Here is a 22408-nt window from a genome sequence, read left to right on the forward strand (position 1 = left end):
TCCATGAGACGAGTAATTCCAATAGGTCGTGACGTGGGGCAACAATAACCCGGTGGCTTAAGTCATGGGCGGGCAGAAGCAACCCTGTCACTCAGCAGATACGAGATCCAGTCCAGACACGGCACCACTCTCGCTCTGCGCAGGCCCAGCACGGGCCGGTCCGGACGCTACGGTTGGGGGCGGGCCTGGGGGCGGGGCTTAGAAGCCTCACTCTGCGCTTGCGCCTAAGGGGCGTGGCGGTCGCACCTGCGTGAGTTGGGGGAAGGAGGAGGGGCGAGGTGACGCAGGCGTAATAATAGAGAAGGTGCCAGAAAGATCCAAAACAAGTGGCTGCGGCCGTCGCCCAGGAGTCATCGGACGCCGGAATCCGGTGAGGATCCCAAGAGCGCTAAAGGCGGCCGGTAGCGGGTAGACAGAACCACCTGGGTTCTGGGGAGAGGGCGGTACCGCCCTTCCAGGGCGCGGGGCTCGGTTCGGGCAGTACCACCTGCGTGGAGCGAAGGGCTGCTGTGGTCGCTCCCACTTGCAGGGGCACAGGGTCACTTTCGGACGGTACCACTTGGATGGAGCCGTGGGACTGATAGGACGGTACCACTGGCTGGAGCGAAGGGGCACGTCCGGACAATACTACCCCGACTCAAAGGGCAGTCGGCAGGGTGCTCCGGCGTGGGCCTCCTGGCTCGGTTGGACCGAATCGCTTGGTTGGGTTCGGAGGCTGGTTCGGAACATACCACCTGGGGAGGGGCGTTCGGGCTCGGCCGCCCGACTGTTTTGAGGAGGAGCGGGGTCTGGCGTCTCGACCTGTTACTAGGGGACCTGGGGTGATACCATTCCCTTCCGGGGCAGGGGGAGGCTGAGGCGGCGGGGGTGTGAGGGTGGCCGTGCCCGGCGGGACGAAGCAGGGTAGACGCACAGGCTGGGTTGGGGTCCGGGCGTCCGCCTCCCTGACCACTGCCCCCTCCTCGCTGTCTAGGTTCTAGGCCCTGGTTCTGAACTTGTTCTGCCCCCTCCCCCGGCTATGGCGCTGTCTGGGTCGACCCCGACCTCGAGCTGGGAGGAGGATGAGTGCCTGGACTACTACGGGATGCTGTCCCTTCACCGTATGTTTGAAGTGGTGGGCGGGCAGCTGACCGAGTGCGAGCTGGAGCTGCTGGCCTTCCTGCTGGACGAAGCTCCCGGCGCTGCCGGTGGCCTGGCCCGCGCCCGCAGCGGCTTGGAGCTGCTCCTGGAGCTAGAACGCCGCGGGCAATGCGACGAGAGCAACCTGCGGCTGCTGGGGCAACTGCTGCGCGTGCTGGCCCGCCACGACTTGCTGCCGCACCTGGCGCGTAATCGGCGTCGGCCAGGTATGGTTGAATGGGAGGATGACAGACTTCGGTAGGGAGAGGGCCTTGTTCTCGCTGGTCCCCCGTGATGCCTTGATATGGATAGCGCCATATCAGGAAGCCTATGTCCCGTCCCACTCCACCCTCCTGGAGTATCAATGAAGGATACAAGAGGGAGGGGGCATGGCTTTGGGAGGGGTGAACTTGGGAAATTTGGCCACATCAGTCATGATGTTTGTGGCCACCGTTTATGGAGAGCTTATTTCATGCCAGGCAAAGTGTAAGCCCTTCGTACGAGCCATCACTTTATGTCTTCCTGGTAATCCCATGAGGAAGTCTTGTTAGTGTCCCCACTGAACAGGGAAAACAACAGGTTCAGAGAAGTTAAGCAGCTTGCCTACATTTAAGAACTGGATCCTATGTGCTGGGCAGAGGCAATACAAGGTGATGGGACTGGCAAAGTGTTTCTTCTCCCATGAAGCTGACATTTAGTGGGAGAATCAGACATTAAGACAGATAATAGAAAGAGTAAAACTAATAGAGTAAGGGGTGCTTCAAAGTGAAAGGAGGTCTCTTTAGATTAGATGACCACTTAAGATCTTTCTGAGAAGGTGACATTTGAACTGAGGCTGCACTGCTGCTGTGCGTAGATCTCAGGAGAAAATTCCAGGCAGAGGGAAAGACAAGCTTTCAAACCCTGAGGCAGGATTGAGTTTGGCGTTATCAGGGGCCAATGTGGCAGGAGCAGAGGGGGACCTAAATAAGGACAGAGAGGTAGGCGAGAAGCCGCATCATACAGGGGCTTATAGATAACACAGCTAGAAAACGTGGGAGCCAGGATTCATATCTGGCTGGTTTGTCTCTGGAGTTGATGCCCTTAATCTTTGTGAGAGAAGGTTTCCTGGAGGATAGTAGTTCTGAGAAGGTCAGGAGCTGGGAGGGTTTAAGGCACAGGAGCCCTGTGTGTGCATAGGCCTCGAGCTGTTGAGCCCTTGGCTGGGTTACTAGAGGTGCAGTGGCTAGTTTGGGAAGGGGGATTGTGAACTTCTCCTGCCCAGAGTAAGCCCATGAGATTCGGATAACCAGGAGAAGGACAGCATGAGAGAAGAACTGACAGCAGTTTTGGAAAAAAATGTCTGAGGGTCAGGCTCTGGAAGAGATTTGGGGAGCCTGCCCAGAGGCCTGCTTTCTCCTTGGGGCCTCAGGGAGAGCTGGGGGCAATTGATGGGGAACAACATTGCAGGGATCCTGACCATGACTCAGCTTACAGAATAACCCTGGCAGTTGGAGCTGCTGTTGACATGGGTTGGGAGGCCTCTATCACTGGAGGCTTCACACAAGGAGGTGTTTGAGAGGGGTGGGTATCTGGGCTCTGACCTCTGGGGGACTCAGGCTCCCTGTGGGGCAGGCATTCACCTTGGGATAGGAATTTGCAGCTGGGCCTGGGAGGATCTGGAGGCTGTGAATACTTTTTTCTTTTCTTTTCTCCAACAGTGTCTCCAGAACGCTACAATTATGGTACCTCCAGCTCTTCTTCAAAGAGGACAGAGGGTAGCTGCCGTCGCCGTCGGCAGTCAAGTAGTTCTTCAAATGCTCAGCAGGGTCAGTGGGAGACAGGTGAGCCCACCTGGGTGGCCATGACGGCAGTGTCCCTCACTTCCTTCTGAACCCTCCTGGACCTCCCCCATCAAGGAAGGGGCTCAGGCAGTCATTCTGTTTCATTTTCGCTCTGTGTATGTGTTTATTATTATTGCAGAAACTGGTGTCGAGAAGCAACATATGGAATTGTTTCTTGTGGTTTTGTATTTCAGCTAAATGGCGTCACATCATGGATATCACATGGATGTCTTTGTTGGATGTGTTTTTGAGATTTATTCATGTTGAGTACCTCTAATTAGTTTCTTTTAATTACTGTGCCCATTAATTTATCCAGTCTTCCCCTCCCCCATTTTTTAGTTTTTCAAACATACAGAGAAGTTGAAAGATTAGTACAGTGAGCATGCTTGTATCTTTCATCTCAATCCGGTAATTTTAACATTTTGCCACTTTTGCTTTATGTGTGTGTATATATAATTCTGGGATTTTTGTTGAACTCTTTGAAAGTGAATTACGGCCATCAGGACATTTTGCCCCTAAATCAGCAAGCATTTGCTGAGACTGAGGAGATTTTCTTAGCCATTTCAAGACCCTTATCATACCGAGGAAAGTGAATAGAATTCACTGGTATCCTAACTGTCCGTTTTCAGATCTCTCCAAGGTTGTCTCCACTTTCAGGAGCCACTCATAGTTGAGTTGCTCTGCATTCAGTTATGGCTCCTTAACCTCTTACTGTAGAACTGAACCTCCTCTCTCACAACATACCTTTTTTTTTCCCCCATGACATTGACTTATTGACCCTACCAGGCCAGTAGTTTTGTAGAATGTCCTGATTGTTTCCAGAAGTGTCTGACTGTTTCCTGATGGTGCCATTTAACTTGTTCTCTGGCCCCTGTAGTTCCTGTGAAGTGGGAATTGGGTCTGGAGGCTTGCTTAGATTCAGGTGCATGTCTTTGGCAAGAAGGCTCTTTGGATGATGCTGTGTGCTTCACACTGGAGCACATCAGGAGTTGTAAGGTCTGGTTTTCCTATTGTGAGAGGGCAAGTTGAATCACTTGGCTAGGGTGGTGTCTGCCATATTTGTTCTTTGTAAAGGGACATTTTTTCTCTTATGGTTAGTAAACAATCTGTGGGATGACACTTTGGCACATCCTGTTCCCCAGGATGGGTCTAGCATCCATTGGTGATCCCTGCCTGAACCACTTATTACACTGGTGTTTGCAAAGTGGTGATTTTCTAATTCTTGCATTTTTCGACGTTTATTAGCTGGCATTCTTTCAAGAGGAGTTTTGCTTTCTGTGTCTCACGCTCTCCCTCTCTGGAGAAGGCAGGGAGTAACACTGTAGACTCATGTATTCTTGTTTATTTACTGTGTTCTAATCAATTAGTTACTATTCCTGGTGTTGAAATTGCCTAGCTCCTGTGTTATTTGACATGTCTCCATCAGTCTTTGGCGCTTCCTGCTTTGTGGCACTTCAAGGTGTCCTGGGCTCACTTGTGCTTTCCCTTTCCCAGCCGTGGAGTCAGCTGTTTCCAGAAGCCTGGTTTCTTTTAGAAGTAGTGGTATTTAGAGACCAAGATCTGGGTGCTGAGTGTGCTCATTGTTTCTAGGCTCTTTCAGAGAAGAGAGCTAGAAACTGTGTTTAAGAAAAAGTTTATATTAATATTTTCAACTTAAAATTAGCATTACAAGGCCTTTTTCTCTTACACTGAAAATCTTGGTGTTTGTTTTTTTTTCAAAGATTTTATTTTTCCTTTTTTCTCCCCAAAGCCCCCTGGTACATAGTTGTATATTTTTAGTTGTGGGTGCCTCTAGTTGTAGCATGTGGGATGCTGCCTCAGCGTGGTTTGATGAGGAGTGCCATGTTGGCACCCAACATCCAAACTGGTGAAACCCTGGGCCGCTGAGGCGGAGCGCGCAAACTTAACCACTTGCCCACGGGGTTGTCTCCAAAATCTTGGTTCTTAGTAACATTGAGATATGGATTTCCTTGCTTTATTTTACAATAATAAAATAGGTTTAAAATTATAATGTCAGTGCCACTGTGGACTGTGTTCGCTGAATGTAACATAAGATTTATTTGTGGTTCTAATTGTCCTCAGAGTGTCTTAGAGTATAGTCAGAATGTCGTTCTAAGTTACTTGAAAGAATTCTTTTCTGGGGCTGACCTGGTGGCATAGCAGTCAAGTTTGCGCACTCCGCTTCGGTGGCTCAGGGTTCGCCAGTTCGGATCCCAGGGGCAGACCTGTGCACTGCTTATCAAGCCATGCTGCAGTGGTGACCCACATATAAAATTGAGGAAGATGGGCACAAATGTTAGCTCAGGGCTGATTTTCCTCAAAAAAAAAAAATTCTTTTCTTCTCCTGTTCGTGTTATCAATTATATATACAGTCAGGTTCATTTTTTTCCTGTTGGTAGTTAATTTTATGGTTTGTTTTTGTCTCAGATTTTTTGAGTATTTGAAAGTTACATGATTCAAAAGGCAAAACTAAAGTATATAAAAAAGATGTTCTTAGAAGTGTCATTTCCACTGTTTTCGATCCATCTTGTCAATAGGTAATCAATTTCATTCATTTCTAGTCTATGTTTACAGTGTTTCATTTCACAAGAATAGCAAATACATAGATATTCTTGTTTCTCCTCCTTTATTATGCAAACTGTAGACACTTGTTAGCACCTTGCTCTGTTTCCTGGAAATTACTCTGTAGTCTTCTTGCCAGATGTTGACATTGTTTTCAGGTTTAGATGGGTATAAACTGTGAGCAGTGGTTGCCATGATTGTCTCCTGGTGTGAGCATGCAGGGCTTTCTCTAGGGTCATGCCTGGGAGTAGGCCTGCTGGGTGGTGGGGCATGCTTGTCTGTCCGTCTATATGATGCTAGATTGTACTCCTTATTTTAGGGTCAGGGCCACTGAGGCCCTGGAAGCAGAGAGGCTCAACTAGGGTCTCACGGTGTGGAGAGCAGCCTCAGGCTCTTCCCTGGGCACCCAGTCTTGATGCTCCACCTATCATCCTGGTCCTCACCTGCCCTGTTTTTCTCTCCTCAGGCTCCCCACCGACCAAGCGACAGCGCCGGAGTCGGGGCCGGCCCAGTGGTGGTGCTAGACGGCGGCAGAGAGGGGCCTCAGCCACCCCCCAGCAGCAGCAAGAGCCAGCCAGGCCCGCTTCAGAAGGCAAAGTGACCTGTGGTAGGTGTCTGTGGGCCTTGGGGAATGCATGTACAGTGCCCATGGCAGGCAGCAGAGCAGAGGGTAGGAAAAATGAGTCCTCGTTTAGAGTGTGACACCTGGCGGGTGGGCAGTGGCTCTCATGTATCCATTCAGCACAGTGGAATCCTTGTCCTTTCTATTGCCATCTTGCTTGTCTACATCCTGCCCATAGTTGAAAGATCATGTCACATGCCACCTCCTCCAGGGAGCCTTCCCTTACAACTCCCTGCCCCCAATTTTTGTTTGTTTATTCAGCAAACATTTGCAAGGATTTACTTATTTAATTATTCCTTCTGCGGTGGTGGAATAATGCAGGGGTAAAAATCAAGGATCCTGTCATAGGCTGCCCAATTCACATCCTGGCCATGGCACTCTGACCTTCGACAGGTGACTGAACCCCTGTGTGCCTCAGTTCTATAAAGTGAGGTTGATAGCGGTACCTTCCAGTTAAAGTTGTTGAAAGAGAAAATGAGGTAACCCATGTAACACGCTTGGAACAGTGCATGGCCCGTGCCACGGACCGGTTTGCTCTTCTCACTGTTACTGTGCCATGTGCTTAGGGCAGGAACAGCAGTGAGGTACCTGTCCTTGTGGAGGTGACCTTCTCTAGGTGACAGAGCAGTGAAATCAAAACTTGATTTAGACAGTCAGTGCCATGAAGAGTGTGGGTAGAGGAGCCTGGCAGAGGCCGAGCAGCTGGGCCTGGCAGGCCTTGGAGCAGATGGGAGTTTGGATTTTATTCCACGCATCAGATGCTGTCCAGGGGTTTGAAACAGGGGAGTGAGGTGATCTGATAACCCGTTTGTATGGAAATCTGACCCCATCTGGAAAATCAGTTAAAAAATGAGGTACGATTTGTAAAGTGCTTAGAATGTCCCCGAGCTTATAGCATATGCTCTGTCAGGCGCGTGTTAAGTGAATTGAAGTGGAAGCAGGGAAGTGAATGGAGAGGCCATGCAGTCCAACAGGAAGGAGAGGGCAGAGGTCCGGCCTAGGGTAGTTGAGCAGGGAGTGGACTAAGGAAATAAATAAACAACTTGGACTTAGGTATGCTGGGCCTGCAGACAGGTTGGGTTGGATGAGTTGGGGGCTCTGCTGTAGAGACTCATGCTCAGACCTTGCCCTCAAGAAATTCCACCTGGTCCTAGGGGAGGACACTGGCATAGGTGGGCATGCTCACTCTCTCTCACTCTCTGCCCCCATACTCCTTCCTCTGAGATCACCAAGCATGGGGACACAGAGGGGATCAGCCTTAAGATGCTCAGGCTGCAGTGGGAGGGTAGTGGAATTATAGGCAGGAAGATTGAGGTTGCAGCAGCTTTGCATTCCCCAGGAGACCTCCGCCGAAGGGTGCTTCCTCTCAGCATCTGCAGAGCCTTCTCCAGCCTGCAAAGCACTCACACCTGTCTCCTCCCGGTGGCCCATGTTTTGGTCCTCCAGGCTGAGGGCGTCGGGTCCACTCCATAGATGAGGCTGTAGATACCACCTTCAGGAGGAGCAGACCAATAGCGCCAGCCTGTGTCCTCAGACAGCCCCTGGCTTGAGGGGGTGGCTGCCCTGGGTGGCGATTCTCCCTGCAGTCAGGCGAGGCGTAATTACCAGAGCCACCAGGCTGGCTGGGCTGTGGAAGGAGTCCCTGCCTCCTTAGGGAGTAGGCCCAGCTGAGGCTAGGGAGGGGTTTGCCAGTGGAGACTTCAGGTCTCTTCCCTGAGGGCGGGGAGGTTGTTAATCAGGGTGTGGCCGGCTCTTGCTTGGGGGGATGGGTGAGCAGGTCTGACTGCTGACTCACCAGGCTGGGTGGGGCTGGAGTGAGGGAGCCTCTCCCCAGTAGGGCCCTGGTTTTCCCCTTTGAAAATGGAGATGGCTTACCTTTAATGAGGCCCAGTCTCAGGGGTGGAAGGAGGCCCTTCCAGACCTGAGTGAGGAGAGGCCTGCCATTCTTGCCCCCTCTTCACCTGTGACAACTGTGGGGTTGACCCCCAGTTAGCTGCCTTCCCCTGAGGGACAGAACCAGACTAAACTCCCCAGGGCCCAAGAGTATGAGGAAGGGGGCAGGGGGATCCTGGACTTGGACACATGACGTCTGAGTTTCTGTGTCCCTCTTGGCCATCCACTGGGCACTGTGTTGGGCGGCTACTCGCCTGATCTTGTTTTCTGAAGACAGCCATTGGGGTAGGGGTGATGTACCCCATTGTGCAGAGTGGCAAAGGCGGGGCTGGGCTAAAACCTGGGTTTGTTTGCTGGTTATTCTGTATGTATTTACAGAGTGCTTACTACATGCTTGACACAGTGGGGCTGGAAGGCCCTTGTCCTCATGGATCTTGTGTTCTAGTAGGAGGAGAAAGCCAAGAGACAGAAACTTCAGATGTCAGCTGTGAAGAGAAACGAAGTAGGGCAAGGGAGTAGAGAGTGATAGTAGTAGTTTTAGATGTATTTTCAAGATAGAGTGGTCTAGGAAGTCCCCTCAGAAGAGAGAGTGTGTGTGGATGGCTGAGGAAGAGTGTTCCGGATAGAGGGGACAGCAGGAGCCAAGGCCTGAGTGGGAGCGTGCCAGTGGTGGTGAAGGGATGGTGAGGATGCTGGCAAGGCTGGAGCAGAGGGAGCGAGGGGGAGGCTGCTGGGAGGTGAGGGCAGGACACGTCGTGACCTGGGGCCCATCCTGCACAGCCTGTGAGCCACGGGCCAGGGCTTTGCATTTTTTTCAAATGATGGAAAGCAGTCCGAGGATTTGAATGACAGGATGAGCTTTGCTTTTTTCCCCTACTGTATTCTGTGGAGAAGATATAGAATTAGACAGACGAGTGTAATGAACCCCGGCTCCCCATCACCCAGCCTCAGCAGTGGTCGGTTTGTGGCTGATTTTGGTTCATCACCATATTGTTTTGGAGTCAGTTCCAGGTGTCCTGTTACTTCATATGTGGATTTTTCGCCGTGTACCTCAAGATAAGAATTCCTAAAAAAGAAATTATCACACCAAAAAAGTTAACAGTAATTCTTTGCTATCCAACGTCTAATCAGTGCTCAATTTCAAATTCTTCTAAATATTGGTTCTCTCAGGTCTCTCCTAATCTGTGGGATTCCATGCCATCTCTCTTTTCTTTCTTTCCCCACCTTGTATTGTGTTTGTCGAAGGTAGTTGTCCTGTAGCCTAGCATTTCCCAGGGACTGGATTTTGCCAGTTCATCCTGTGGTGGGGTTGATTGAACCAGTTCCCCTGTCTATATTTCTTGAAAATTGGTAGTTGGGTCTGGTGAGGCTGGATCAGATTCGGGTTTGGTGTTTTGGTTTTTTCAAGCTCAGTTTCTGGGTAGTATCCTGGTCTTCCACCAGGAAGCAGGCAGTGGCTCCACATCTTTCTGAATTTGGCAGCGGCTTCTCGTTGCCTCCATCCCTTAGTTCAGTAGAAGCTGAGAAACTTTACATTTGACATAATGGCTCTGGCTGCGTCTTAGGGAAGAGACTGGAGCAAGGGAGGGGTCCCGCTGTTGTCCAGAAGAGGGTGGTGCTGGCCCTGGTGTGGCAGTGCAGGGCAAGGGTCTTTCCCTTGGAGTACACTGGCTGCCTCTCTCCACCACGTGCCATAGGAGCACAGGTTCTCTTTGTCCCCAGTCCCCCTTACTAGGAACTCCTGGACAGGAGATCTGAAGGGAGAATCAACCTTGGTCCCCAGCCATACCTGGCACGGGTTCTGGTGTGCAGGTCTGCTCACCTGGCGCAGGGCCTGTCCCTCATACCTTTCCTGGTCCCCACTGGGAAACCTTTTCCTTTCTCTCTCTGTCTCATTTTACCCCGAAAGAGAGACCACTGGTGGAGTGTGGGGTTGGGGGACAAGAGGGCACTGGGGCCCACCTGAGTGCAGGAAGCAGGAGCAGCTCTCCTCTCTAGGAAGGCATAGCCCCACCCCCTGCCCTGGGGGCAGGGAGCATTGCTCCCAGCTGCTCAGCTGGAGAGGGACTCTTGACAAGTGCTTGGTGTTCCTGGCCAGAGGAAACAGTTCAGCCATCCCTGGCTCAGGTCACATGGGTACTGGGTACTTTTCCCACTTCACCCTTCACTGTCACACCTGGGCCAGTCTATCTGCTTCTCTGTCTATTGCTTCCATCCTGGACCAGCCACCTTCAGCCTTCCCCGATTGCTGCCCTGGCCCTGTTCCTGAGCACCTTGAAGCTTCTGCAGAGCAGTGGGAGTCCTCTCAGTGTCAGGTCCTATCCTTCCTGCTGCACTCGGAGGATGCGTTATGTGCCTGGTGCTCGTTTCAGCTCTTTAGCTGCATCTAGCCATGTAATTCTCACAGTGGCCCCCACGAGAGCAGCTGCGGGGGTGAGCCTCGTTTTATGGAGGAGGCCCCTGAGGGGAGGTCATCTCAAGAAGCACCAGACTCCCTGCCAGGGTGTGGTTGGCCCCGCCCGGCCCTACCCCTCCAATTGTCCCCATATGTCCTCTCCTTGTCTGGTCTAGCCACACCAGCCACGCACCCCCCCGCCCCAGCCCATGAAGGCCACAAGTTCATTTTCTGACTCTGGACTTCCATGTGCGCCATTCTCTCTTCTGGGGGTGCCGCTCTTCCCTTCTCCCTGTTTTTCTATCTCTTGACCTACTTGTCCTCCTTCACAGTTCACTTCCAATGTCGTTTCCTGGAGAGGTCCTCTCTGATTGTTTCAATCTAAATTATAACTTGCTCTCTGTAATTTTCTCTCCTGGCCCTTGGGATGTCTTTTAATTATAGATTTCTGTATATGGTTGTGTGAGAGGCAGCAAACAGCATGGGGGTAGTTAAGAGTTTGGGCTCTGGAGCCAAGGGCCTTGGCTGGAATTTCACCTCTGCCACTTCCTGCCTGTGTGGCCTTGGGCAGATGACTCATCCTCTGTGCCTCAATTTTCCCATCTGCAAGAAGGGGCTAATAGCTCTGCCTTATAAGGTGGCTGGGATGATCAAAAGGGTCAGTAGATGTGAAGTGTGTGCCAGCCTGCAGTAAGTGCTATGTAAGTGTCACCTATGTTTAGTAGATTATTTTGGTAAGGAGTAAAGGAGAGATTGCGTTTAACGCATGTGATTCAGAGCCAGACATGGAGTGGTGGCTGAGATAATGCACGTTGTCGTCTGTTCCCCAGTGGAGCCTCGCTGTCCTCTTCCTCTGTGTGCTGTCCTCTTGTGTTCTGGATCAGAGGTTGGACTGTGGTCGGGTGAAGGATTTCCTCATCTGTGAATGGGGATGATGAAATTACTCTGAGGATTCGGGGGGCTAGGATAGGGAAGGCACTTGGGTAGGCCTGGCCCATGAGAAGAGCTCCCTGGCTGGAGGTTACATGTCTGCCACTCCCACTTACGGCGGGGCACTCGTGTCACCCCAGCGTTCCTGGCACTTAGTAAATCTGTTGAGTGAAAGAAGGAACAGGACACACACGAGTCCACCCTGGTCGTGCCCCCACCCCCATGTCAGGCGGCACACGCTCTTGGTGAATAGACAGTTTTCACCACAGGTCCAATGGCAGTCTGTGCTGAGGAGAATGGCGATCTGGGCAGGGATTCACCTGGGCGGGTCGTGGGGTCCCGTGAGCTGGGCCTTGAAGGGTGAGTGGGGGCATTCTGGGCAGAGGAGGTGGGCACATCATTTTGTGTATGAGTAAGGCTTGTGCTGGGAGCATTTCCTTTGTGACTGGAGGGCAGGGTGTTGAAGGATATAGCTGGGCCTGAAGGAGGTGGTTAACTCAGGGCCCAGGCGAGAGAGGGCAGGGCCTGGGCAGGGGCCGTGGGGTAGAGAGGTGGGTGTCGAAATCACAGTTCCTGTTTTGGGGTGCCTTCTCTATGATAGGCCCTGGGTCAAGACCTTTGTGAGTTGCCTCATTTAATCCTCATGACCCCACTGTGCAGCAGGGACCTCTTGTTTGTCTGTTTATGTTTTTCAGATGGGGAAACTGAGGCTCAGAGAGGTGAGGTCACATGCCCAAGGCCCCACAGCTAGAGAGTGGCAGAGCTGGGACTCGCCTCAAGGTCTGTCGGACTCCACCACCTGGCTCTGTGCCTCTGCCCCTAAGCAACCTCGTGTGGCCTTGGACAGGTGCTGCTCCCCCCAGTCCCCTCCTCCCTGGCCCACTCTGACTGGGGGCTTGCTCAGAACCTCAGGAGTCAAGGATGTGGGTCCAGAGGTCTTTTCTGGTCCTTTGGATGGAGTGAGCTGGGCCTGAGTGCTGTGGGAAGTCCTGGGGGCTGAGGCCTGGCTGGTTCCCCTAGGCCTTGAGCAGAGAGGGTGAGGTTCCTTTTGAGGCAGAAGGAGGAAGGGTTTGGGGTTTGGGGTGGGAGGAGGAAGTGGGTGGCACTGAGAAGTCATCTAGGGGAGCAAGAACCTGCCTTCTACTTTCTGCTCTGCTGCTGACATGGTCTGTGAAAGGTGAAGGGAGTCTGGGGCATGACACTTCCCCTCCCAGAGCTTCAGTTTCCTCATCTGTCAATGGGCTAAACATGGCTCCAGCCCTACAAGGCTGATCCTGCTGAATCCCCAAGGGTAAAGCCTTTGGCATGCCAGAGCTGTTGGCAGCTGCCATTCTTGGAGCAGCTGTTGGGCACCATGTACAGTGCTAGCCAGTTCCTTTCTATCTCTTTAATCCTTTTTTTAAAAAGATTGGCACCTGAGCTGACATCTGTTGCCAGTCTTTCCTTTTTCTTCTCCCCAAAGCCCCTCAGTACATAGTTGTATATTCTTGTTGTGAGTGCCTCTGGTTGTGCTTTGTGGGACACCGCCTCAGCACGGCTTGATGAGCGGTGCCATGTCCATGGCCAGGATCTGAACCGGCGAAACCCTGGGCTGCCAAAGTGGTGTGTGTGAACTGTGTGTGAACTCAACCACTCGGCCACGGGGCTGGCTTCTTAAACCTCTTAACAGCCCTTCACAGTAGGGATTGTCCCCTGGTTTAGGCAGGAACCTGGGCTCAGAGAGGTGGTAGTTTGTCCCAGGTCACACAGCTAGTGCCTGAAGGCGCCTGGGTTAGAATTGGCTTCATTGAACCAAAGCTGCCCTCTGGGGCGTGGGAAGTTCAGTGACCTCTGTTGGGCATGGCTGCTGCCTGGCCATGTGACCTTGGGCAAGTCACTTTACTTCTCTTGGCCTCCATTTCCTCATCTATAAATTGGGGGTGGTTATGGGGCCTGCCTCACAGGGTCATTTGCAGATTAAATGAGTTCATCTGAATCTAGTGCTTGTCATTTCCAGTTTATAGCTGTCCTCAGGACGACCTGTGTTGTGTGTGGAGAGGAGGTTGTTAGTAGTCCAGTTCATTGGTGGGAATTCAGTAATCCCACAAGGAGGTGATGTGCCTGGGGAGATGTTTACAGGGAAAGACTCAGAAGTCCTGTGTCCTGTCCCCTGCGCAGAGCTGCCACCTCATTCGGGCAGATGTGGGCAGGGTTGTAAGTGACAGAAACCCAACTCACACTGGCTTAAGCAAAAAGGGGATTGATCATAGTTGAAAATCCAGGTGCTCTGGGCCTCATGCGATGAACTCAAGAGTCTTTTCCTCTCCATCGTTGGCCCTGTGTAGGCATCGTTTTCTCCCCTCATGGTGGCAGAATGGCTCCCAGCAGCTCCAGGCTTACAGCCCACCATCTTAGCAACCTCTGTGGAAAGAGCACCTGCTTCCCAGTAGAGCCGGCCCAGTTCCAGCCTTGAGTCTCCTGGGCTGGTGCTTGCTTTGGCGGGGACCGGGGATGTGGTTGGCCTGCATGAATCTCGCTGTTTGAGAGCGAGAGTGGGGTGAGGCTGGTTGCCTAAAGGCAAGTCCATTCATTCATGTATTTGTTCATTCACAAGTACATATTGAGCACCTCCTGTGTGCACTGGGCTATGCAAGTGAGCAAAACAGACCAACCTCCCTCCCTTCAGGGAGCTCACACTGCAGAGAGACAGTGATGAGCATGACAGCTGGGAAAGTGTAGAGTAAGTTAGGTGAGAAGTGCCTTGGGAAGAAATGGAGCAGGGAATGGGGAACTGGGAATGCTGGGCCCCGACAGGGGTAACGTTTTAAATAGGGAGGTCGGGGTAGGCCTCCTTGGGAAGGTGGCATCTGAGCAAAGACCTGAAGGAAGTGAGGCAGCAAGTCCTGTGGAGACTGGGGACAGAGCCTGCCCAGCTGAAGGAGAGGCAGGGCTGGGTGGAACCTGCCTGGTGGGGGCGGAGCAGCAAGGAGGTCGTGAGGCTGGAGTGGGGCACGTGAGGGGAAGAGGAGGGGGTCACAAGGTCAGGAGGTAACAAGGCCAGATCACACGGAAGGAAGCCATGTGAGGGTGTCACCATGCTTGGGTGTGGCTACCAGAAGGGGGAAGGATGTGGGGCAGGTGCAGTGCAACCCATGGGGCAGTGGGAGGAGCCTGTGGAGGAGGCTCGAGGGAGGGAGGGTGGCTGGTCCCCCTGCTCAGTGTGTCCAGTGTTGGCCCCTCCCTGACAAGTCCCTCCTTCTCCACAGACATCCGGCTCAGGGTGCGAGCAGAGTACTGCGAACATGGACCTGCCTTGGAGCAGGGCGTGGCTTCCCGGAGGCCCCAGGCGCTAGCACGGCAGCTGGACGTGTTTGGGCAGGCCACAGCAGTGCTGCGCTCTCGGGACCTGGGCTCTGTGGTGTGTGACATCAAGTTCTCGGAGCTCTCCTATCTGGACGCCTTCTGGGGTGACTACCTGAGTGGTGCCCTGCTGCAGGCCCTTCGGGGTGTGTTCCTGACTGAGGCCCTTCGTGAGGCCGTGGGCCGGGAGGCTGTCCGCCTGCTGGTCAGTGTGGACGAGGCCGACTATGAGGCTGGCCGGCGCCGCCTACTGCTGATGGAGGAGGAGGGAGCACGGCGCCCAACCGAGGCTTCCTGATCCTGGATCTGGCAGGAGTGACCCCATCTCCTAGCCTCTGGGCCACCTTCTCCCCTGGAGGATGACCATCTCTGCCCCTAGAGGACTGCCACGCCAGTAACTCGGAAGACTGCGATAGACGGCCAGGCCCACCGACAGCCTGCCCCTTTGACAGCCCCTCCCACAGGATGTGGACTCTGAGGCCTAAACCACTTCCAGCTGAGTTTCCTTCCTACCCACCCCCCCATCTCCACCCCCAGGTGTGACCCCTTAGCTTCAGGAGGCCAGGGTCTCAGGCATGCAGATCCCAAAGGGAGGGAGGCATAGCCACACACTCACCAAAGGCCCCCTGCACATCATGTCCCCAACCCTGGGCTGTGTGTGCACATGCGTGCGCGTGCACACACCCACCCACACTGCTCCTCTGAGATCTCCCCTGGGCTCCTGCCCTGCTCCACACACTTCTTTGGCCTAAGGGTTTCTTTCTCAGGATCTCTGATTTTACCGCCCCCAACCCTGGGCTTCAGCCACACTGGGTACTGGAGCTGGGGTGCACACGGGGCCTGCTCACCTTGCCCACACATTTCTACAGCCGGCCAGGACTCTACCCAGCTTCCACACACTGACCTGGCTCTCCACCTCTTCCTGCTCCCCAGAGCTGGATGCAGACTTGCACATGGACCTGCCCCTGGAGTATCACACGTGTTGCAGCAGCATCAGACTAAGTGTGTTGTTGCCTGTGGAGCCAGGACCGGAAACCAACTGCCTTCTCAGAAAGGGAAGGCAAAGGCTTGGGCTGATAGGAAAGACCTTTTACAAATGACGCCAATAAAGCTGCCCTGGAAGGGGTATAGGTGGGCATTAAGGTTCCTTAGGACTCTTTCTTTATGGGTGGAGGAAGGAGCTGGTGAGAGCCTGGGCCCAGTACCAATCCTAGAGTTCTTGGCCCAGTATCGGGCTGGAGGGTGGGCAGCATGCTGGGTCGTCATGTCAGCTGTTAACACAGGCTTGCTCTCCTCTCTGGGCCTCAGTTTCCTTATCTATCAAAGGAGGAAGTACTGCCTTGGAATCATGAACTCTCCCAACTCCATTTGTATATGCTTTGTTACTGTGTATGTTCTTGGGAGTGCCATTATTTTAACTAGTTCTGTGAGGTGGGCTAGCTGTCTGCAAGGCTGAGAGAGCCCAAAGGTTTGGAACCAGTTGCATCAGCAGCCAGGGTTCTCTGCCTAGAACTGCTCTGCAGGGGGCTCCCCACTGCACACTGAACAGTCACCACCTCTTAAATCTGGATCTCCATTCTTCCTCCTCCTGAGGCCAAACACTTCTTCCGGCTGCCCTGTGGCTATAGCTGAGGTTGTGGCCTCTGGCTTGCTCCCCACCCTTTGTTTAAGGGCTTAGAACTCAAGTTTCTTAGACAATACCTGGGTTTTCCTTCCTGAGGGGAAGGGAACCAGGGCTGGGGAGTTGCCAGTGGGTTGGGCAGGGATTCACAACTGCTGGTCTTTCTCGGGGAAGGGATGCATCTGCCCACACCTGGGAACCTCTCCTGAACGCCTGACCTGTGTTGATGTCTAGGGATAGGGTAGCAAGTCTAGGAGTTGTCCAGTAAAAACCTGATCTGGCTAGTTGGTGTATGACCCCGGACTCTCCCTTTACCCTCTCTCAGAGGCAGCTAAGGACTGCTGGGCAGCCATTCAAGATCTATTTAATACTTAGACGCCCCGCGTAAAGTAGGCATTTACCCCTATCTTTGACAGGAAATGGACTTAGGGGAGGTGACTTGCCTGGGGGATAGAAAAGCTGCACTGAGATGGAGAGCAGCCCCCCTCTGGTGGGCGAAGTTAGGTTGGGGAGGGAGATGTGGGCTTCCAACCTCTTTCTCCTTCCTCCCAGCTGGGAGGCTCTCCTTGGCCTGGGTGGCAGCAACTTTCTTGTTATGATCTTCCCAGATTTGGGACTTTGTACTCGGGTTTACGGTGATGCTTAGGGGTGAGAGAGCAGCTGTTTTTCCTCCCTTCGGCAGCGCCGAATTCCAAGATTTGTCTCCCGCTCAGGCCCTAGTAGCTCTCTCTCCACCCGGGTTGAGTAATAAGCCCCGCCCCTTTGGGCAGGGTTCAGGCCCCCGCCCTGGTCAGCCCCAAGCCATTCTCTAGGCTCCTCCGGCTCTGCTCTTTCCAACCAGGGTCCGCCTCTCGCGCTGGCATGTGCGTGTGCGTGCCGGAAGTGAGGGAGGCTAACCTCGAAGCCCGGGAGCCTGCGCAGGCGCAGTGCGTGCCAGCAGTCTGGTGGCGGGAACCTTGAGGCAACGTCTCGCGCCTCCAGAGCTTCCGTGAACCATGTGGTGTGGGGCTCTCCTGGGCTTGTCGCAGCCTGCGCCGGCGCCCGGAGTGACGGACAGACCCCTGAGGCCCAAAAGTGGGTCAGACCAAGCCATGAGGACAGCCCAGGGAAGTCAAAGAACTTATGAAGTCGAGAAACAGGATTCTGTGGGGCAGGGCATGACAGGCTGAGACCAAGGGAAGTAGGAGCCTCAGATGAGGCGGGCCGTGGTTTCAGGGAAGAGGGGAGCCTGGGGCTGGCTCTTGAGGGATGAGTAGGAGTTCAGCAGAATGACAGAGAGGGCATTCCAGGCAGAGAGAAGAGCCCTCGAGAAGGCCTTAGGGAACAAGACTGAATGGAATGTGGAGAGACAGACGGACAGAGTCTAAGGTAAGTGGCAATGCAGAGCCAGCCCCCTCCTCACTGGGTCAGCAGTCACGTGCTACCACATGCTGGCAGACAGGGGCTCTGATAATTACAGCATAAGCTGGTGACAGGAGGCAGGCCCCATGTGCTGGGGCCCAGCAGCACGTGTTCCACGAGGCCTCCCGAGTGCCAGGCCCGGGGCTGGCCTCTGCTGGGGACCCTGAGAGGACTCTAGCCCAGGTGCTGGCTCTGGAGAGCTCCTGTGCTGGTGGTGAGCCAGACTGGGACACCATGGGTCACAGCCCAGAGTGGTCAGTGACTGAACAGGCAGGCAAGGCTGGAGGAGCCCAGAGGAACCTGGGTGAAGGGACCCAGGAAGACTTCATGGATTGGGAAGCTACCTGTTCATTCTATTAAAAATTAATGCCAGGGGCCGGCCACTGGCCCAGTGGTTGAGTTCGTGCGCTCTGCTTCGTTGGCCCAGGGTTTCACTGGTTCAGATCCTGGGCACAGACATGGCACCGCTCGTCAAGCCACGCTGAGGCGGCATCCCACATGCCACAACTAGAAGGACCCACAACTGAAAATATACAGCTATGTACCAGGGGGCTTTGGGGAGAAAAAGGAAAAAATCTTAAAAAAAAAAATTAACACCAGCACCACCAGGATACATTTTAATTATGAAAAGTTATATTCAGAAAAGTGCATGAAACATAAATGTACAGTTAATAAGTTGTAAGACACCTCTGCCTCCCATGTTAAGAAATACATTAGCGGCACCACGGAAGTCCCCCCTACACACACCATTCTGTCATGTGCTCCCTCCTGATCACAACCCACCTCTTCCCCTAGCTGGGGACACTATCCTGCCTTTTACAGTAAGAATTCCTTGCTTTTCTTTAATTTTCTAGTTTTATGTCACTTAATGATGTACTTAATCTTTTTGATCTTGATATAAATGGAATCATACAACGTGTTTTCTGTTGTGTCTGGTTTCTTTTGTTCAACGTAGTGTTTGTGAGATTCTTCCATGTTGTGTTTATTTGTAATTGACTCATTCTTATTACTGTATATATGTATATATATACATATATATATGTATATGTGGGATGTATGAACATCCCACAAGTAGTTCATGCATTGCACAGTTGATGGATGTTTGTTTCCAACAACGTTGGTGGGGTTGTTTCCAGTTTGGAGCTGTTGGGAATAATGCTGCTGTGAACATTCTTATGCATGTTTTTATGGTGAACAAATGCTTACATTTCTGATGGGATATACCTAGAAGTGGAATTGCTGGACATGGATAAGGGCATGTTCAAATTTGGTAGATACTACCTATATTAGCTTCCTCCAGCTGCTGTAACAAATTATCACAAACTTGATGGATTAACACAACAGATATGTATTCTGTCACAATTCTGGAGGCCGGAAGTCTGAAGTCCATTTCACTGGGCCAAAATCAAGGTGTTAGTAGGCCTGTATTCCCTCCAGAGGCTCTAGGGGAGAATTTGTTATTTGCTTCTTCAACCTTCTGGTGGCTGCCAGCATCCCTTGGTTTGTGGTGCATCGCTCCAATCTCTGTCTCTTTGGTTGAATTGCCTCCTCTTCTGTCTATGTCAAATTTCCCTCTGCCTGCCTTTTATAGGGACACGTGTGATTGCACTTAGGGCCCACCCAAATAATTCAGGATAATCTCATCTCAAAATCCTTACTCACATCTGCAAAGTCTTTGCCACATAAAATAACATACACAGAATCCAGGGATTAAGCCATGGACATCTTCTGGGGGACATTTTTCTGCCTATCACACTGCCAAATTATTTTTCTAAAGCGTTGATACCAATTTATTCTTCGACCAGTACTGAATGAGAGTTTTCTCTGCTTCACATCCTTGCCGATACCTGGTATCGTCAGACACTTTAATTCTGCCAAACTGATAGACGTGTGGTAGTATACCATTGTGGTTTATTTTTCTTTTCTCTTATGGTTAATTTCTGCTTATTCTCGAATGAGGAGTAGAGGTCTTTGGGCAGATAGAATGGGAAAGAGTATTCCAGATAGATGAAATAACATGTATGAAGATCTCTGGAAACATGTTGTTTAAATTGAATCAAACCTTTTTCTTTTTTTTAAGCATTAGGTTATTAAAAGTAAAGAGAATACAGAGAGATAAATGGAGCAAAATCAAGGGTAAATAAGATGGTCCACTATGAGATTCTGGCTGGGCAGGTCAGGGAGAGATGCCAGGAGGGGTCTGGAAGACTGGCAGAAAACAGAAGGATCAGGGGAGTGGGGTTTTTTATTTGGGACTCAGACAGTCCTGTGTTAGAATCCTGGCTCTGCTACTTCACTAAGTGTGTCACCCAGCGAAATGACTTCACCTTCTTGAGTGTGTCTTCTCATCTTTCGAGTGAAGATACTAATACCAACCTTGCAGGTCTGTGTGAGGGGTAAACACCCGTGAACCACTTGGCACAGTGTCCGGCATGTGGTATAAGTGCCTGGTGAATGTTTGCTAAGTGTGCTGCACTTCCGGGTAATGACTCAGTCCAAGGTGTGGTGATGGGAGTGGATGGCTGGAGTGAGATGAAGGTCACCAGAAATGAGGTGGAAAGAGATCGAGAGGCTGGATAATTGGAGGGGTGGATCATCACCTGGAGGTTAAGTATCCGAGCAGGATGGCAGGGGCTGGGGTGGAGAGGAAGTCTGTAAGGAGGTGCTAGAGTCTCCAGGAATGAGGGCAAATGACCAGATGTCAATGAGGAAATGGGACAGAGGGTAGGAGAACTTGAGGACATAAGCCTCAAGGAAGCCTGAGTTCTGTGAAGCCAGATTAGAGGTCATGTCTGCCTCACCTGAGCTCCCACTGCCCCTTGTATGTCCCTTTGAGATGCCCCCAGTGGTCATCTCCCCCACTGAGCCAGAGCTTGTCAAGGGAGGGATTGGATCTGACCCCTCCTGTAGTAAATAGCTGTTGAATAACCTGAGGGGTGAGGGAAGGAGAAAAGCCCTGGGTGACACATTTAGTAAAGTGGCAGAGGCAGGATTCTAATGCAGGACTTTCTGGGTCCTAAATTAAAACCCCCTGGTTTTAACCACAACCCAGGACTGTTTTCTGTATTTGAAATCCAGTATCCTGTGCTCTGATCGCAGCACCTGCCTTCTGGGCCTGGCAGGCCCTCGCTGCCATCACTCCTGTGGCATCATTTCATAGAGAGGTCCCTTCCCTTGATCCCTCTGTTTTCTCCCAGTCGGCCAGACTCCTCCTGGCTTTTCTCCCTGCCCTGCCCAGCCAGAGCCTCACATTGGACCATCTGATCTCTCTCGCTAGCTCTCTAATAGTCAGGGTCCCAGCAGGAAACAGAGGGCACCACAGCTAGGATTTTGGAGATAATTTAAAGGGGTGTGAGCAGGGTTGAGGGAACTAATAAGGGAGGCAGAGGCCACAGGAAGCTGTGACACCCCCAGGTCTGCCAGGGTAAGGAAAGGAAGTGTTATTACTGGAACAGGCCTGAGAGGTGCCAGAGTTGTGGCGGGTACAGCCACTGCTAGAACCATGGTCCTGACAGAGCTGGGAGCAGGAGAGGAAATATCCAGAATGCTTTCTTCTCCCACTCTAATGTCCTGCTGGTGCTTCCCTTAGAAGTCAGAGGGCAAGGCAGCCCGGATGACACTGTCCATATGGGTGGAGTAGGGTGGAGGGTGGACCTGGAAGGGCACATGGAAAATGACCAGCACACACTCTTGATTCCCTTACACCCCTGGCCTTCTGCCTCATCTACCGGCTTGGTCCAGGGGCTGAACTTGGCTCAGAGAAGAATGGCAGCAAAGTGGTGCATGCAGGTGCCACTCCAACTTCTCTCAGTCCCCACTCTCCCATGAGTATGCCCCATCCCCACCCTTTCAGTCTCAACAAATAAAATCAAGGCTAATCAATCGTGGTTTCCCTCGGCTTCCTATTCAAACTTACACGTATCCACACCCGCTAGTCCAGTCTCTTCACACACATGTTGCCCATCCCATAATGACTCCCAGAATATTTCTCCATCATTCTTCCCTTCTCTGTTTTGACAGTCCTTCCTTCTTCTCTCTCTTCCTAGTTAGCCTATCAATATATCCAATTTCTACCATAAATACTAACAAAAACCCTCTAATAGCTCCTTTACTCTGTGCTCCCTCTAGTGCCTGTCCTTTGCTCTGCTCCTCATCCCATCCAAAATTCTTGAAAGAATGAGTTAGGGGTTTTTGGCTGCAAGCAACAGAGACTGACTCTTACTAACTTAAGCAAGCAAGGAATTTATTAGAAGGAAGTGAGGATGACACACACAATGAAAGGAGAGACCGAAGAACCAGGCTTTGGAAAGGACTGGAACCAGGGCAGTGGCGGGGATCGAGATAGTAGGAAGGAATGGCAGTTTCCTCAGGGCCCTGGCTGCAGCATGAATCAGCTTCAACCAGGTTTGGGTGTCCTGTCACGTAAGCTCACGATTCAAATTCCAGGGAGAGCTTCTGATTGGTGGAGCTTGAGTCATGTGGCCTCCCCTTGGTCTGTGGACAGCTGGGCACCCTGGTGGACAGTGTTATGGAATCACAATGGGGAAATGGATACTGGGCAGGCAGAAAGAACTGATGTCCGCGACAAGAGCACTCCTGCTTGCCAGCCCCAGCCTTCTTCTCCCATTTGAGTCTCAACTCACTGAAACCACTTGCCCTGAGCTTGTTAATGATCTTGTCTTGCCAAATGCAAGGACATTTTT

At 52.1% G+C, this 22408-nt stretch overlaps 1 protein-coding gene across 1 annotated transcript; it reads left to right on the top strand.

Moving 5' to 3' along the window:
- Positions 1–198: 198 nt before the first annotated feature.
- DEDD2 (death effector domain containing 2) lies at positions 199–18618 on the top strand. Its single transcript, XM_014867556.3, has 5 exons — positions 199–370; positions 974–1346; positions 2820–2942; positions 5971–6111; positions 14590–18618. The coding sequence occupies exons 2-5, from the start codon at positions 1019–1021 to the stop codon at positions 14979–14981; spliced, it is 984 nt and encodes a 327-aa protein (XP_014723042.1). The 5' UTR covers positions 199–370; positions 974–1018; the 3' UTR covers positions 14982–18618.
- The last annotated feature ends 3790 nt before the right edge of the window (positions 18619–22408 follow it).

Source organism: Equus asinus, chromosome 26, assembly GCF_041296235.1.
Source record: "Equus asinus isolate D_3611 breed Donkey chromosome 26, EquAss-T2T_v2, whole genome shotgun sequence".
Taxonomy (NCBI): domain Eukaryota; kingdom Metazoa; phylum Chordata; class Mammalia; order Perissodactyla; family Equidae; genus Equus; species Equus asinus.